Source organism: Athene noctua, chromosome 4 (assembly GCF_965140245.1).
Source record: "Athene noctua chromosome 4, bAthNoc1.hap1.1, whole genome shotgun sequence".
In the NCBI taxonomy this organism is placed as follows: Eukaryota; Metazoa; Chordata; class Aves; order Strigiformes; family Strigidae; genus Athene; species Athene noctua.
In genome coordinates this window covers 37,120,430-37,137,643 of record NC_134040.1, presented here as the reverse complement: position 1 = coordinate 37,137,643, position 17,214 = coordinate 37,120,430, and the positions used below count along the sequence as shown (strand labels likewise).

Here is a 17,214-nt window from a genome sequence, read left to right as displayed (position 1 = left end):
CAAGAGCATATAGGAGAAGGAAGTCCTACTGGATGACTGTCAAAAGCAAATCAACAAATATTTAAGCAAACCAAGAACACATAAATGCATAAGTGATTAAACTGAAAGAGTTTTCTGTCATGCTGCTAACTGACAATACTCTTTTGAAGGTCAACGCTACTCATATACAGGCAGAATAAGTTAGGTAGAATAGTACTCCACAGGAGGGGTGCCACGACACAATAAAACCAAGGAAAGCTATAGTTCTTGGGGGGAAGGGAGTGAAAGGGAAGTAATCAAATAAGAATAATATTTAAAGAATGACAAACTTTAAAATTACAGTTTCAAAAATGCTGTAGCCCGCCTAACTCTAGCTATACACAAAACTTCTCAGAAAGCACTTTTAGCTTTGTGAAAGGCTTGAAGACATAATAATCTAAGGCAAGTGTTGGCTCTTATCCAACCAAGCGTTCAAGCATGTGATTCAGTAATTCCACTGACTTTCTGGATCAGTAAGTACAAGCTAGACAGAAATGTGGAAAGCTCACTCTTTGCCTTCAAACCTTGAGGAGGAGAGCTGCTGGTAACACCTGGTGGAGCTTGAGGGCTGATTTCCTGGGCTTCTATGCAAAGATGGGTAGGAAGGGAGAAGAGGAACCAAAATGGCTGTGGAATCATAATGGATTCAGGCACCATGACGGCAAAGAAGCAACTTTTTAAGAGTTGCTGCATCAAATGGTCTTCAGAATGGAACTTACTAGAGTGGTAAAGTATGCTTCTTCAATAAGTGGGACTAGTCTGTAGAAACTGGGAAAGGATTTAAGGCCCTGGTACCAGATCCTGTCATAGGAAAATATTACTAAGTTGATATTGATAACACACAAATTAAATTCTCTCAAGGTGTGTTTAGAGGGCTGTACCTATAGGTAGCATCTGCTACAGAGTTTCTTATTGTCTCAGAGCACATTAATATGGTTCTCTGTTTTTATCTCTGAATTCTATCCCATCAGAATAAATACATTCTGGCACTAATTCATATTTGGGGGGTTGGTTTGTTTGTTTGTTTCCCTTTGGTTGTTTCCTTTAAACTGTCTAGAGAAACTTAGGAATGAAAGAACAGAGAGATCCTTCAGTGTTCCAACATTTACTCCATAGTAGGCACTATGAACACGTCTTTTCTCTAAAACTTATTCATGATCCATAAAAATTTGATTTGAAAATTACTTATTTAAGGGCTCAATACTGAAACATCTATCTAGTTCAAAAGCATTGCTTTCCTTATGGACTCCATTCCTCTTTTATCCACTTCCATTAGTTTATGAAATCTTTACTCTTCATGGCTTCTCTCCTGATTTTTTTTTTTTAAGCTTATTTTTTACAAGACAAGGATGCAAACGGGAAAAACATCTGAGTTTCTTCTAAATTTTATAGATTCTGACATAAAAAATGCTCTCTATGCATCTGAGCATAGAGAGGGAACTCAAGTATTATGTCCAATATGCAACCTTGAATAGATGCAGCACTCTAGTTATGCAGCTACTTGGCACTTTGTCGCCTTGAAAGGGATTGCCCTAGCCCAAGAAGACAGAACAATTAATTAGTGGAGCCAACAAACAGAGAACAGCAGAACAAGAGCCATAGGAAGAGATTTTATTGGGGGAGGAGGCAGAGTTCTCTAAAGGAAGCTATGATTATTGTGGCAAAGGAGACATTGAAGGAGAAGAATTGTGGGAACAATGCAAATGAATGGGCGTAGAGCTCAGCTCTGTGCAATGTAGACAGTACTTGAATATGGATCTGAAAAAAACATTCTTTATGCCTGAGATGTTGCTCAATAAAACATCCTAGGACTAGAGAGAGCTAGAGTTGATGGTACAATTTTAGAGGGAAATTTGCAGCAGTAACAAAGAAAAGACAGTACTGTCTTGGTTTCGGCTGGGATAGAGTTAATTTTCTTGAGCTGAGAGAGAGCGTAGCTGGAGCGCCCGACCCTGGCGGGGATTTGACTTTCCTTGAGTTGGGAGGGAGCACAGATGGAGTGCCAGGCCCGGACTGGTCATTGAAGTATTCTATATCATGTGACGTTATGCTCAGTATATAAAGGAAGCGGGTTCTCTCTCACTTCCAGTTGGTGTGGCAGAATCACTGCCGGTGGTGAGCTGCATGTGGTGAGCAAGTGTGTTGGTGTGTTGTGCATTAACCGCTTGTACTTCCTATTATATTAATTTATTATTATTATTATTATTATTACTGTTTTGCTACCATCGCTAAACTGTTTTGCTTTTTGTTGTTTTTTTGGTTTTTTTTTTTTAAATTCATTTTTTTTATTTCAACCTACGAGTTCTTCCTTTTTTATCCCTTCTCTATTTTTCCTGGCAGGGGAAAAGGTGAGCAACCAACTGTGTGGTGATTGGCTGCTGGCAAAGTTCAAACCACGAAAACGTGGGGCTCAAGGGTTGAGATAATGACAGATCGCATCATAATGCTGATTGCTTGGCTGCTTAAGATTTTATCACCTCATTTGCTGTATGCAGTCCACATGATGCTGCTTACCATCCATGAGACTTAGATTAAGATTTTGTTTTTGCAGCACTATGTAACGTTGATTCATGGCGATGAAGTTGTTGGTCCTGGGGCTATTTATAGTTATGTTTGAGAATTTGGGGAATTTTGAATATCCTTGGAATGCTCACATTAACATGATCATCTTACTGCTGGGAGCCAGTGTGTTCCTGCATATGTTTCAGGCTTTGTTCGGGTTAAGCAACTATTTAAGAGTATCACCCAAAAATCTACCCTAAGGATGGAGAATTATGGGTGGCTGGGGGTGTGAGATAGCATGGGCAAATACCTAGAACAGTGGGCACCTCCAGTGCATTGAAACTTCATTCCCGAACAGGTGCAGAATCCTGAAGAGCTAGTAAAATATTTGGAAGAAGTATGTTGTCACCTGTCTAATTCCAGAGAGGCACAGCTCACTGCAACATGATGGAGCCTGGCACTTAAACACTACTCGGTACCCTCAAAGGGAAGAGAATGGCTCTGGATCTGGTAACAAAATGACAGACACTGCAGCCACTCCAAAGCCCACAACAGAAACTGCAGCCACTACAAGCCCCACAACAAGCGCTGCAGCCACTCCAACTCTGGCAACAGGTATTGCAGCTAATCTGACCCTGACAACAGATGCTGCAGCTGAACCTGAGGACCAACCTGTGACAATCAGTTGCTCCCGTACATGAGAAGAAATATACAAATCCCCTCACAGTGTAAAGGGTGATGATGAACAGGGCCATCACAAGAACAAGAGGAGGAGGCAGAGCCAGTGGCAGTCACCTGATCCTGTTCCCTGAGTGAGTTGAGACATACAAAAGGATTTCAGTTGCCATCCAGATGAGCACCTTATTATCTGGCTGCTCCAATGCTGGGATAGCAGGGTCAGTAGTGTGGAATTAGAGGGTAGGGAGGCCAGGCAGCTGAGACCCCTGTCTAGGGAAGAGGGCATTGACAAAGCAATTGGAACAAGGACACAAAATCTCAGTCTCTGCAGGTGACTCCTGTCAAGCGTGAGGGAGGGCTAGCCCTTCAAGGAAGATGTTATGTGTCATCCAAGTAAGTGGACCACTATGGAGAGAGGTATCCAATACTTGAGGGAACTAGCCATGTGGGAGACGGTTTACCATGACCCAAATAATGAGCAGCCACCCACAGATTCAGATGAAGTCCAATGCACCTGGACCATTTGGCAGAAGTTTGTAAAAAGAACACCATCACCGTATGCCAATGTATTAACTGGAGAGACGAAGAGGGACCGACATTGGATGAATTGGCTCGCCAACTATGACAATATGAAGAAAGTCTCTCTTCCTCGCTTATTGTGGCTATGGAGAAACTATTTCAAGAATTCCAGCAATTTAAAGATGATATGTCCTACTCCCCACCTGCATGGACAAGGATCCCAGCTATTAGGAGCAAGTGTTTCTTTACTTGAGAGAAATGGAATAGATCATGGGGGAAGCTGTGGTATTGGCTGCATGACCATGGAGAAGACGTGAGAAAATAGGATGGAAAGCTTACCTACCTCCAAGGAGAGTGGGTATGTGAGTTGGAAGGAAGACTACCTGCAAAACGGGGTTCTTTCAGGAGAAATGCAACTCCAGTTTCCAGTAATCTGTTGCCCAAACAGAACAGAAAGGTCAACTTTGCTCACAATCCTATGAGGAGAACTTCTGATTTGTATTCACAAGAAGTGAGTGACCAAGATGAGACTGAAACCCGTGCACACCACACTAACCCATTCATCAACAGCGAATATTATGACCAACATTAGAGGGGCCCTGCCTCCAGCCAGGTGGAGGACAGGTACAATCGAGTTTACTGGACTGTGTGGATTTGATGGCCTGGCACATCTGACCCTCAGCAGTATAAGGCTCTAGTGGACACTGGTGCTCAATCCACCCTAATATCATCAAATTATAAAGGGGTAGAACCAATTTGTATTTTAGGAGTGACAGGGGGTCCCAACAGCTGGCTGTGTTGGAGGTTGAGGTGAGCCTAACTGGAAATGAGTGGGAAAAGCACCCCATTGTGACTGGCCCAGAAGCTTCATCCATTCTTGGTATATATTCCCTCAGGAGAGGGTATTTTAAGGACCCAGAAGGGTATCAGGGGGCTTTTGGTATAGCTGCCTTGGAGACAGAGGAAATTAAACAGCTGTCTGCATTGCCCAGTCTCTCAGAGGATCCTTCTGTTGTGGGATTGCTGAGGGTTGAAGAACAATGGGTGCCAATTGCCACTACAACAGTGCACCGACAGCAATATCACACCAGTTGAGACTCTGTAATCCCTATCCACAAACTGATTCATCAACTAGAGAGCCAAAGAGTCATCAGCAAGACTCATTCCCCCTTTAACAGCCCCATATGACCAGTGCGAAAATCTAACAGAGTGGAGATTGACAGTAGACTATCATGGCCTGAATGAAGTCACACCACTGCTGAGTGCTGCCGTGCCAGACATGTTAGAATTTCAATATGAACTAGAGTCAAAGAAAGCCAAGTGGTACACCACGATTGATACTGCATTTTTCTCTTGCTTCTGGTTGGCATGGCAGGATCTTTGTTTTGGCAGGATTGCTGCCGGAGGCAGGCTTCCTGTCAGTTGGTGGGCGTTTGGGTGTTGAGCAATCGCATTGTGCATTATCCATTTGGAATTCCTATTATTATTGTTTTGTTAACATCACTAAACTTTTTTTTTTTTTTTTTTTTTGAAATTTCAGCCTATGTTTGGAGAGACAAAAGGGTTTTCAACCTCTCCCCTATTTTTCTGGGTGGGGGAAAAGGTGAGCAGCTGGCTGCATGGTGATAGGCTGCCAGCCAAGCTCAAACCACAACAATCCCTTTGTTGCACAAGAAGTTGAAGAGAAAGTGTTGAGGACACATACCTGTAGAACAAGGCACAAGTGGAGACCGACTAAAATAGGATAAATGATGTGCAAGAACAGGTCTATTGCACTAGAGAATGAAGATGAGAAATGGGCAGAAAGAAAACATTGTGTGGCAACAAATAAAAGAAGAGCAACACATCATAACACACAGAAAAGAGAGGGAAACCAAGAAGCCAAAGATGAACAAAAATGGAATATAGGTTGTTACAAGAGAGAACAGTCTGAGGACGGTTCGCTTATAGGAGTAAGGAATGGAAGGACTTGTGACACCTGTCAGCACCACTGAGACTAGCCACAAACCTCAGAGGCAAAGGGAGAAAGGACTGATCAAGAAAAAAGCTGTGTGCTAGAGATCAAGAAGCTAGGGGAAAATTGAGAGTAACCAAAAATTAAGCAGGTTAGACTTCAGATTTTGGGTTTTTGGGGGGGGTACTGAAGGGGTTTTTTTTGTTAATAACAGCAGATTCCAGGATTCTGAAAGAACTTAAACTTGTCAGGGGAACATATTGAAGTATGAGCCACCAGTGTGATACAGTCATGAAGAAAACACTGTCAATAGCCAGTTCCCTGTTTCTCATGGAAGGTGAAAATATTAGCAAGTTTCTTAAATCCTGCATGAGATGTCAGTATGTTGTGTACTTCTGGTCACTTGTTTTCAAGAACAATGGAGCAGGTGAGGATTGCTAGGAAGATCACAGAAATGGATGCAAGCGTCTTCAAGAGATTTCACTGTATAGTTGTGGTGGGTTGACCCCAGCTGGCAACCAAGCTGCCACCCAGTAGCTTGCTCACTCTCTGACCATCCAGACAGGAGAGAGAACTGGAAGGGTAAAAGTGAGAAAAACTCAGGGATTGTGATAAGGACAGTTTAATAAGTAAAGGAAAAAAAGGAAAAAACCAAAACAAAACAAAACAAGTAAAGCAAAAGTAATTACTCATCACCTCCCACAAGCAGACTGATGCCCCATCAGTCTCAAAGCAATAGTTACCTTTGAAAAACTGCTCCCCTCCCCTGACTTTTAATGGTGAATGTGATGGTATGTGGTATGATATATCTCTTTGCTCAGTTTGGGTCAGTTGTCCTGGCCATGTTGCCTCTCCTCTTGTGCTCCCCCAGCCCAGTCGCTGGTGGTGGTAGAGGAGAGCAGAATGAGCAAAAGAGAAGGCCTTGCAGCCACTGTTCAGCAATAGCTAAACCAGTGGTGAGTTATTGACACTATTTTGGTCACAGATCTAAAATGTAGCACCATACCAGCTACTCTGAAGAAAATTGACTCCATCCCGACCAGACCTAGTCCAATAATGTAGCAAAATGGAGGCTGACAAAAGACCTCATTATTTATTTATTATTTATTTATCCCCTCTTATTTATCAAAGAGGGAACCCAATGAAGGAAAGAGCTGGTTTAGACTGAAGACCAATGTTGAAAACATATATGCACATAGACAAGAGGTGGTCAAGGACTTGTGTGTTCAAGATCTAAATGCTCCAACTAAGAATAAAAATACCATTCAAAACAAGCAATAAAAAGTAATGGACCTTTGTAGGTAACACCAACTTGCACAGGAACTAAACTTTCTTAATTATGAATATCACATCTAAAGGGTTCACTGTGAGATTTATAAGCAAACCTTAATAAAGACATCTAGATATATGTTATAAAGGCAAAGACATGTAATTTTAGCTTTTTGGACTTTTCTTCATATGTAACTTAAATAAAATAAATAAATAAATAAAATAAATATTAAATATTAAAAAAAAGAGTTATGAATATTTTCTTTTGACTAACTTAGATTATATTTTCTGTGACAGTCAAAACAACAAAATCAGTAACTATTCCTGCCTTGTTAAAGGAAAGTTTTGTCATTTGCTTCTTTAAAGAGAAAACTGTACCACCGCGGCTTAGATTTTACTCAGTGGTAACTGCTCTTAAAGCGCTTCATTTTAACTTCATTATAAAAAAAACAGCATTCCTTTTCCACACAGATAATTGTGTATATCATAACCCTCAATTGCATTTTGAAATAACACATATACATTTACAAAGGCTTTAATCCTTAACCTAGAGTTGCAGGTTATCGGGACACAAGCTACAGATAAAATTATGTATGCATTTAAGTATGACCTCCTCCCTTGTCCAAAGTCCAAGCTTCCATAAAACAAGGGTAAGTATCAGAGACATAATGAAGACAGAAAGGCATTGGTTAACGATTAAACAGAGTAAGAAATGAAAAACTGACAAAAGCCAAAGAAAAATTTTACATTGCAACAATGTGTGCTCGATGCAGGAGAATAATTTGTCAAAACATGTAAGTGAGCTAATATTCCTTATGTTGTTGAGTAACAGTTTGGATTAAGTAATTAAGAAATTCAAGTAGAAAATGGCTCTGAATTGTTGAAAGGAATGTCTTAGGTGATCTACTGAATGTTAAGAACCTCTTTCTCTGTAATTGAATGGAATACCCTTTAGAGTTTGCACGTAGAATATTTCTTATATATTTTACAATCAGTATGAGTTCTCTATTAATTCTAAAACCTAAGCTTTTATTTTAAAATAGCAATGATTATTTCTTTGCAATGAAAGAGTTACCTACCGTATTTAAGAAAACCAAATATATAGATAACTACATTAATCATTAAGTACACAGTGTTCCATTGTCATCAGAGTGAGCAATTAATAAAAGGAAACAAATGACAAACTAATGGTAGCCCTGGCCCATTATTCATTAGGTACTATAATGTATTATTTTCCTCATCTTGAAGACTTTGTCTACAGCATAAATTTGACAGTTCATTTGGACTGGAACTCCCTCTCAAATCAGCTTTTTAAGGCCCCATAATACTAATTATGAAACACAAAGCTGGTGAGTGCTTATGGGCCCAACATAAGCCTTACATATTTTCATTTTTAGCCACCTCATCTGGTTTGATAAAAACTGGCTTGTAAAATGATCAAAATGTTTAACTATTGTAAAATATTTCTAATACATTTTAAATGATTTTGTTGAAACATGTTTTAAAAAATTTAGACATGGGATTAAAACATATATTCTTCAGCTGTATCCAACAAATCAGAGTTTAAATTTCTTTTAAATGTACTTTGAGTTTCCTCGTAAGGCTACTTTTGAACTTCAATTTTTAAAAAAGCCAACAAATAAAATATGATATTTTTTAAGGACTGGCAAATCAAATGAAGACAGTTAGTATGCAGATTTTAAAACCCCCCCAAACCAATACCATGACAAATTTCAGATCTAACAATGTTAACTGTGAAAAGGTTACAGCCTTTCTATCATACTATAACAAAATGATTTAGCTCTTTTGACCATAGCCAAGCAGTTAATATTTCTTTTCCATTACATTCTTGTATGTTTGGAAAAAATATATTTATATATACTTAATAATTTGGTTTTAATACTCACATATTTTCAATTTCATTTTGTTGTGGAAACAGTAAGGGGTTGATCCTTGTTTTTAGACATCCTTTGGGTAACAATAACACTGCATGTTTCATATTGAAATAGTTCAGAAGATGGATATTACTTGCTCTAGCCTTACTGTAATTTAGATTATATATTTATCATTCATTTACTTGCTTCTTATTTAACAGGCTTTAGACACACAGAGGTGTGAAAAGGGTCTGGCACTGCTTTCCATTACTGAGTGTGGAAATTTATGTTGTGTTGAGGTTATTATGCTATTTCAGCTACACCTGTGGGTTTTGGAAACAAAATAATTGCGAAGTATTTAAAACATTTTCTGTTTAAGAGATTAACAAATATTTGTTACAAACTCAAATACAAATACTCTTCAGACATGTAAGTATTATTCTCCTGGCTTTGCCAGTACTTGCTTTTATAAAGTGGCTTTCAGCAAGTTAGCTGCAAACCTGACAATGTGTGGATTGACCTTCCATTTTGATACTTTTACCACTGCACCGGGCTAATTCATGTATTATTATGTTGTCTGGTCCATTTTTAAATATTCACTTGCAAGTTAGTATGTAAATAAACCACTGCTAAAGAAACATCATTTGAGTCAGTTAATATAGAAGAGTTGCACATATGATGAGAAATAAACCCTATGATCAAAAGCACAGTTCCCGAAAATTAACCTAGCTCTGTGAAGGAACTGTATCAGTTTAAATCAAAGGGCCTGTGATTTTGGAACAAAAGTTCCCAGACTGTGCAGGGTGAAACGTTTGCTGATGGTTAATGCACAACTCACACCTCCTTATTTCCAGTTGCCAGACTCGACTGACAAAATTCTTAAATGCATCACTTCTCAGTATTGGATGTGTATACATGATGTAAAGAATATAAATACATAGTATATCTAAATATTATATTTAAGATCTATACATATAACTATAGCATTTGATGTATTCAATGCAGAGTTTCATATATGCAACCACAATATTATAGGTAATGTTATAGTTGTACATAATTCATAGAATTTGGGTGGCAAAAGATAGCCAGGATGGAAAACAAAACAAAAGTTCTTTAATATTGTCCCTGCATTAAATTGCAGTATGAACAGATAAATAAATAGGGAGCTCAGAATGAGTTCAGATTTTTGTAGTGTGTCTTCAGCATCTGATTTTCTACAAAGTGTTTTGTAAAGTGATTATATATTTCTGCAAGCTACAAATGAGTTGTTCTTTTAATCTACACATAACAGGTGGCCTTGTCTTGATTGGCTGTCTTGTCAAATCGGTTAAGTCAGTACTAAAGTAAAATGTCGTGAAATCAGATTGTGACAAACCATTGTCTTGGTTCTGTCTTTCAGAAAACACACCTGAAAAGTATTTCTCTGCAGTATCAGCTGTATATTCTTCTGAGCAGCCATTTCTTTTGCTTTTTAAAGAATGAGATGGGACTAATCATCTTCTTTCTATGGTAATTACAAAGTCAATGTTAATTAGACAGTAAATATAAATTATTTATTTTTACTATTACAGTTGTTACTTGTGTCCAGTCGCTTTAGAGAGTGGATCCTCTCCTGCCATGATATGCAGTCTCCCACTGCTTCATAGGCCATGGTCCCTTACTTTATTCTGTCTTTGACAAGGCTCAGTCTGGTTAAGAATGCATCTTGGTCCTAACCTCCATGATAACCCTCAAGTTGATGGAATTGTTGCATTTCATAGAATGTTTTGGGGTTGGAAGGGATCTTAAAGACCACCTAGTCCCAACCCCCCTGCCATGGGGAGGGACACCTTCCACTTGCCCAGGTTGCCCAAAGCCCCGTCCAACCTGGCCGTGAACCCTTCCAGGGAGGGGGCAGCCACAGCTTCTCTGGGCAACCTGTGCCAGGGCCTCACCACCCTCACAGGGAAGGATTTCTTCCTCATATCTAATCTAAATCTGCCGACTGCTAGTTTAAAACCATTACCCCTTATCCTATCACTACACTCCCTGATACAGAGTCCCTCCTCAGCTTTCCTACAGCCCCCTTTAGGTACTAGAAGGCTGCTCTAAGATCTCCCTAGAGCCTTCTCTTCTCCAGGCTGAACAACCACGACTTTGTCAGGCTGTCCTCATAGGGGAGGTGCTCCAGCCCCCTGATCATCTTCATGGCCTCCTCTGGACCTGCTCAAGGTTCCATGTCCTTCTTATGCTGAAGACCCCAGAGCTGGACACAGCACTCCATGTGGGGTCTCATGAGAGCGGAGTAGAGGGGGAGAATCACCTTCCTTGACCCGCTGGCCATTCTTCTCTTGATGCAGCCCAGGACACAGTTGGCTTTCTGGGCTGCAAATGCACATTGCCAGGTCATGTTGAGCTTCTCATCAATGAACATCCCCAAGGCCTTCTCTGCAGGGCTGCTCTCAAATTAAGGATCCAAGTGGGTGCACATTAAGATGCAATTCACATTCCAAAAATCTTCCAGGGAGAAGGCAATCTTCCTTCCACCCTTTAATGCTTCACTTCAAGAAAAATCTTATCTGTAGCAGGAGGAATCTTTCTTGTACACAAAAAAATTACATCTAAAATGACAAACAATATATCTACAGGGCTTAAGGCAGAAATTCTATAGTAGCGGAGAAGGGGGGGGGTGATGAGTTTTCAGTCTAAGACACTTGGAAGTTTGTGATTTTTTTGTATACTTTAAAAGAATTGTAGGTATTTTACATTAAGTAGTTGAACATTTCTCTTTCATTACATTCTATAAAACTGGCCTTTTTAAAAAACACATTGTTTCTACAATGTGTGTCTCAGATACAGTTTTTATGTATCTATAGGATACTCTACTTGCCCCACTCATTTACCACATGTATATATACACGTAAACAATGTATCTATAGTATTTCAATAATCTCTGACTCCTATTTTTCAGCATAAACATTGTGCATACCTACTGAGCCTAATGGTCACTGTTTTTCTTCTGTTCTAGTGCTTCTGTATCAAAGACAGCAGCAGGTCATTGCAAGTGGGCAGAAGTTCTGAAAGATTTGGAGCAAATCAAGACATCCAAAGTAAGTTCATAAAAAAGTCAGCATTTCATATAATCATAGGAGCAGACATAATTAAATATTTAGCGCTGTACTCAGCTAAGAAGTGTCAGTAACAGGGAGCACGACAAGGGGTAGTGTTTGTAGAGTGCTGTTTCATGGATGGTAAGCAAGGAATAGAAGGTTAAAGGGAATTGGAGTTGACCAAATTCTGCGGACTCTAGAATTAAATATTATTTTCTTTCTCATTTTTCCTAAGGAAAGGGGCAATGGGCTTGGGAGTTAGCTCCTTTGGACAAAATATTGTGGGACTTGATTCCGATGAGTGCTCCTCACAGTGAAGCCCATCCTGCAGGTTACTAGGTGACTTTAAGTTCCTTTACTTGCTGGCTCTCAGTACCTGGATGAATTGGGCCTTTGAACTCGGAGCTAATCTATGTCTTGCAGAGCTGGCTTTATTATCTCTAAAACTGTCAGTTAATGTTCATAATTCTAACTCTGGTTTTCTTGTAGGACATTGATGTAAGTTTATATACTGCAAACACAAATGAGGATGTAAGTAAACTTAAAATTTGACCACAACTGCTCTAATATAGTAGCTTCATTTCTGTACTAGCAACTTTCTCCCAAGACAGCCTTGGTGTAATTTAAGAAAAGTTTCATCAATCAAACCATTTGCCTCGGAAGGAACAGTTCTGTTAGTTAAAGTACATAGGATAAATTATGTAAGCAGGTATTAAGTACTTTTGTTGAATCACCTGCTATTAAAATTAATCAGTTAAAAGGGATGATCCCAAAGATTTTATCAAAGCAAACACAGCTAAAATAATGTTGGTATTCATCTGTAATTTGAGGGAGGAAAAAAGTGACAAATAAAATACTTCCAAAGACAATTATTTAACACCATGCACTATTTAATGGAATAAAATACTGGAGAAGTAGCATATGGAGAGTAACTGTCAGCATGTATCTAGGCATTTCTCTGCTTTTGCCACTCCTTAGCTTATCAGCAAATACCTAGGTGCTCTCAAGGATTCAGTTTTCTAATAGTTGCAGATTACAATTTATCCTGCAAAGGATGAATTATGTTAATCTGTCAATATAATTCTTAATACACTCATAGAGACCTATGTCAAATATGATAATCTTAAATGCAGTTTCCATAAATTGATTTCTGGAGACTTTTTCATAATTTGTTGCTATGGAACTCAGTCTACGCTCTGTAGGACTCATGCACCCCACCAAGAAAAAGAATCCAGCCACTACTCCACTCACTCCATCCAGTGGTGACACCAAAGCATTCACCTTTGATATAGCCCTGGTGGAACTGGCTGGATTCATTGCTGTGGCAGTAGCCTGCTTCTGGGACATTGCTTTTCTGACAACATAAACATTCTCACAGGGACTGTGCCAAACAGGAAACACATGAATCCTGTACATAAAGAGTTAATGAAAGATTTCCTAGAAATGATGGAATTCACCTCAGTGCTGAATAGTCTTAGTGTGCAAGCAGAATACAGCAATGTTGATGAATATTCAGCAGATCTGGCAAACCTGAGAAAGCACAGAGTCTGATGTGTCTGTACAGTTAGCCTTGTACATGACAGGGAGGAAGAAAGGTTGGAAAACATGCACATCCACACCCACTCCCACATTCTCAACTGAACTCAGCTAGAGAGGTTAATCCATTGTAATGGCTGATTTTACGACCTGGTAATGTCAGGAAGATTTTCTTAAAGTGGGACAGTGTGATATGGAAGTCAGACAAACACAGACTAATTCTGGGCTTTATTGTTGACCTGATGGGAGAAATTAGTACTTCTGCTTCTTTTTCTTTAACCTGTGAAATACAGGTAATATCTTCTTTCTCTTCTCCCGTACCAATTCTGAATTCAGAGAAAATAATTCGAATGCAAGTGCTAGAACTACTGAGAATAATACTGATATAATTCCACAATGTTTAATTGTATCCCAAATTCCTCTCCTTGTAAATTATTTTCCTGTGTTCTTCACCAAGACTTTATGTTTCACCCCATCTTAGCAAATTAGCTGGCCTTTATGTTGTTAGCTCTCACAGCCAATCTTTGCAGATATTTAAAAGTGTTTGAATAGCAAGAAGAGATATCCAGTAAATAAAAATCACTTTGTGGTACATTATATCTTACCTTCACTTATTCCTTTTTAATTGCAAAACCATTAATACTTCTCTTTTTTTTTTTTTTTCAGGAAGAATGCCAAGAACCTGTAATGAGATGCTTTGTCTTAGAGATGAATGTGATTCTTCACGAATGTCGTATCAAAAATTGTAGTAAAACACAGGATGTACTCAACATATGGAAAAATGGAAATGCAAGCTTAGAAAACAGCAAGGTAGGTAACACCACCAGTCTGTGAAGAAAAGGCAAATCAGAAGTGCTGCTTCAGTAACAAAATATCTCTTTTGTTATATAAAAGGTGGGCTAGTACAGAGGACAGCAAATGAGATGCAGTAACCTGCACATATAACAATGAAAAAGTCACACATACAACAGTGGAAAAGCAGAATTTAGTGGTTTTTAGAAAAATGCTTTTAGGATTCCCATCAAAGCAAATACTTTTGACTGTTCAAGCATAATATGCCAGGGTGTTTGAATGTGCTCGTGTAAATGGCAGTTTGTAACTTTAGTATCTGAAGTCAGGTATGCTCAGACACATACGGAAAAGTATCCTAATTTTCAAAGGGGCAGCCACTTGCATCTCTCTCTGAAGTGCTGTATCTTCGAAAACTGATCCTACTCAGAAAGCAAGGCAGGGGCTGCACAGGCCATAAGTACTGTGGAAGCCTTCAGCAATGGTTTCTGTAGCCATTGACTGCATTCGAGTTACTCACAAAAACAGGACAAATAAGGGTTAGAGTTTTCTATCAGAACAAATAGATCAGTATCATGCTTTACGACTGCGTTTTCTTTTTCAGTTGAATTCCACAACATCAACAAAATGCAAAGAATGTGAAGAGTATGAAGAAAAAAATTTTACAGAATTTATACAGAGTTTTGTAAAGGTTATACAGAAGGAATGTAAACACTGACCAAAAGACACAAGCTGGGAACCAAGATCATTCCATGAACATCCTCAGAGAAATTAGATTATTGTCAACAATAAACTGGAAAGAACATCACTTACACTCTCACTTACGTAGCATAACACATAAAGAAAGAATAATAAAATCCCTGTAATTCTCAATGTATTCATAACTGAATACATGAAAATGATACTACTTATGAAATACAAATAAAGGAATTTAAAAGGGCTTAAAGCTTCTTTTTGACTTAAAGTGTCTTTATGTTCACCAGAAAAGAAAGCCTGCCTAACTTACCTGCCTTTCAACAAAATTCTCTGAGAAGATCTCAGTGCATCTGCAGTGGGAACCCCTCATGAACATCAGTTCAGAGCTAACTGAATAGGGTTTCAGAGGAAAGCTCTTTTATTATTGTTAACATAAAATCATCATATCCTGTTAAAGCATTTGGCTATAGCTATTTTTGTTATCTGAAATCTATCCCTTTACCATCTGTGCTCCCAGAAGACCCTAGCTCATCTCTCACCTCTGTTGTTAGACATGTCTGATAGTTTTCCTTGGGGTTTTTTTTGTTTTTTTTTTTTTTTCTCATTACATTCCTTCAATGAACTAAACACAAAACACAAGCTGAGGCCTATTTATCTTAAAGGTCTACTGGTTATCTGTTAATTTATTTCTACTATGGGTTTCAGGTAAACACAATTACTTGTTTTACCTAAGAATTCGAAGTAAAAAGTTAGAATATTTATTTAAAGAGTCTTCCCTGCTTTTTTTCCCTTTTATACAATGGTAGCTTAAGGTTATTAAAAATTAACCCCAGTCTTCTCAACAGAAGGTAATGCTGGTGTTAAATTCCACCATCCAATGACAGAACATGCTTTGTTACTTCATTTGTTACCTCTCACATAGATACTACCTTAATTATTATGGTAACTAGTGCAGTTCCTTTAGCAGTTACCAAAGATTTCAGTTTAAACTTCAATCAAAGAAAAGTAGCATAAATTTCATTCTCTGAATGAAGGCTGTGACCAAGTCTCTTACACACTTAAAAAAATTTAAAAATTCTATGTGGTAGAAATCTTTCCTGTGTCGTAGAGTTTGTAATTTTGGTCTCCTTTGGGGGTAAGAACTTTGAAGGCAGGAATCACTTTGACAAGTTATTGGAAATCATGACAGCTGTATTTCTAAGACTCGGTGCAGTCACCTGTCCCTTGGTAGTTCTGAATGTTGCATAGTCTTCTTTCAGCTCCTTCTAAAGTAACAGCTTCCTTCATGATTCATATCCATGTCATACCAACTGCTATTCATAATAAGTAAGTCTTTCCTCCAGGCACCTCCATTTCTCCATCTTCATTTGATAAATGGCTGAGTCACTCAGCTGTCCACTTACCAAGGAAGGAAGTCTCAATCTCATTATGGCAACAAATACACTGCCTGGTGCTCCCTTATTGTTGGGTCACTCCCAACAGTCAATCTTCAGCACTCTGAGGGGCTGAATCTCGGTAAACTACAAGAGAAAGAACATAAATGTGAGCACAGTGGATGTCATCCTCCAAGTGACTTATAGACTGATTAGTAAATTCATAAGCACATTGGTATCAGGATTAAACACTGGCAGAGGTATCACAGAAGAAAAAAAAACCAAATTATTTGCCACTAAAAAACATCAATGAAAGAAGTGTTTATTACATAGTTTGGATGAAGTAAACTGGTCCTACATTTTAAATTTTTCCTTAAAACAATCATAAGCATTGAATATGATTTTCTCTTACCTGATGCCACATGCATAGGCAAGGTAACACCAAGTTATAGCTGCGGTCTTTAATCAAAGAGGTAAAGGGATTTTCCTTATTTCTAGCTTTTAGGGAGCTTGTGACAGAGTTCAGCAGTATCCATGATGGGAGAAATAAACAGCTCCTTTGGCCAGATAGCTTTATTTATCTTGGCCACTGTGAAAATCAGTTATCTGATTAATTTTAGTCTGCTTTTCATTGACTCTTTTACCAGTGGCAGGTATGATAAATACTGTGAATTTGTCTTTCTGAAAGAATATTGCTAAGTCTGTGACCACTCAGCTTGCCATCCCATTAGCCACTTTCAGTTGGACATTGAGCACATCTCTTTTTATTTCACCTCCACCTGTTTTAGGTGCATATTCTAGAACCAAAAAAAGGCCATTTGCTAATCTAGTTCTCCAGTATTTCTCCTGGGGTTTTCCTTTCCCTGAGAACTAAACTGCCAATTGAAAGCTTTACTACTTCCTGAATCCTACAGTTA

General features: G+C 38.7%; 1 protein-coding gene across 5 annotated transcripts in view; it reads left to right on the top strand.

The window, feature by feature from the left end:
- The window catches only part of IL15 (interleukin 15), a 44,092-nt gene extending 28,962 nt beyond the window's left edge, over window positions 1–15,130 (top strand). For 3 of the 5 annotated variants that reach the window (XM_074903870.1, XM_074903874.1, XM_074903871.1), the window contains 5 exons: window positions 10,214–10,323; window positions 11,822–11,903; window positions 12,393–12,434; window positions 14,106–14,249; window positions 14,833–15,130. In XM_074903870.1, coding sequence (XP_074759971.1) covers window positions 10,214–10,323; window positions 11,822–11,903; window positions 12,393–12,434; window positions 14,106–14,249; window positions 14,833–14,946 — 492 coding nt within the window. In that variant the 3' untranslated portion in view covers window positions 14,947–15,130. Of the gene's footprint in view, window positions 1–592; window positions 745–10,213; window positions 10,324–11,821; window positions 11,904–12,392; window positions 12,435–14,105; window positions 14,250–14,832 lie in introns of those variants that run through there. The other 2 variants (XM_074903872.1, XM_074903873.1) reach the window with 2 other exon arrangements.
- Window positions 15,131–17,214: the final 2,084 nt, after the last annotated feature.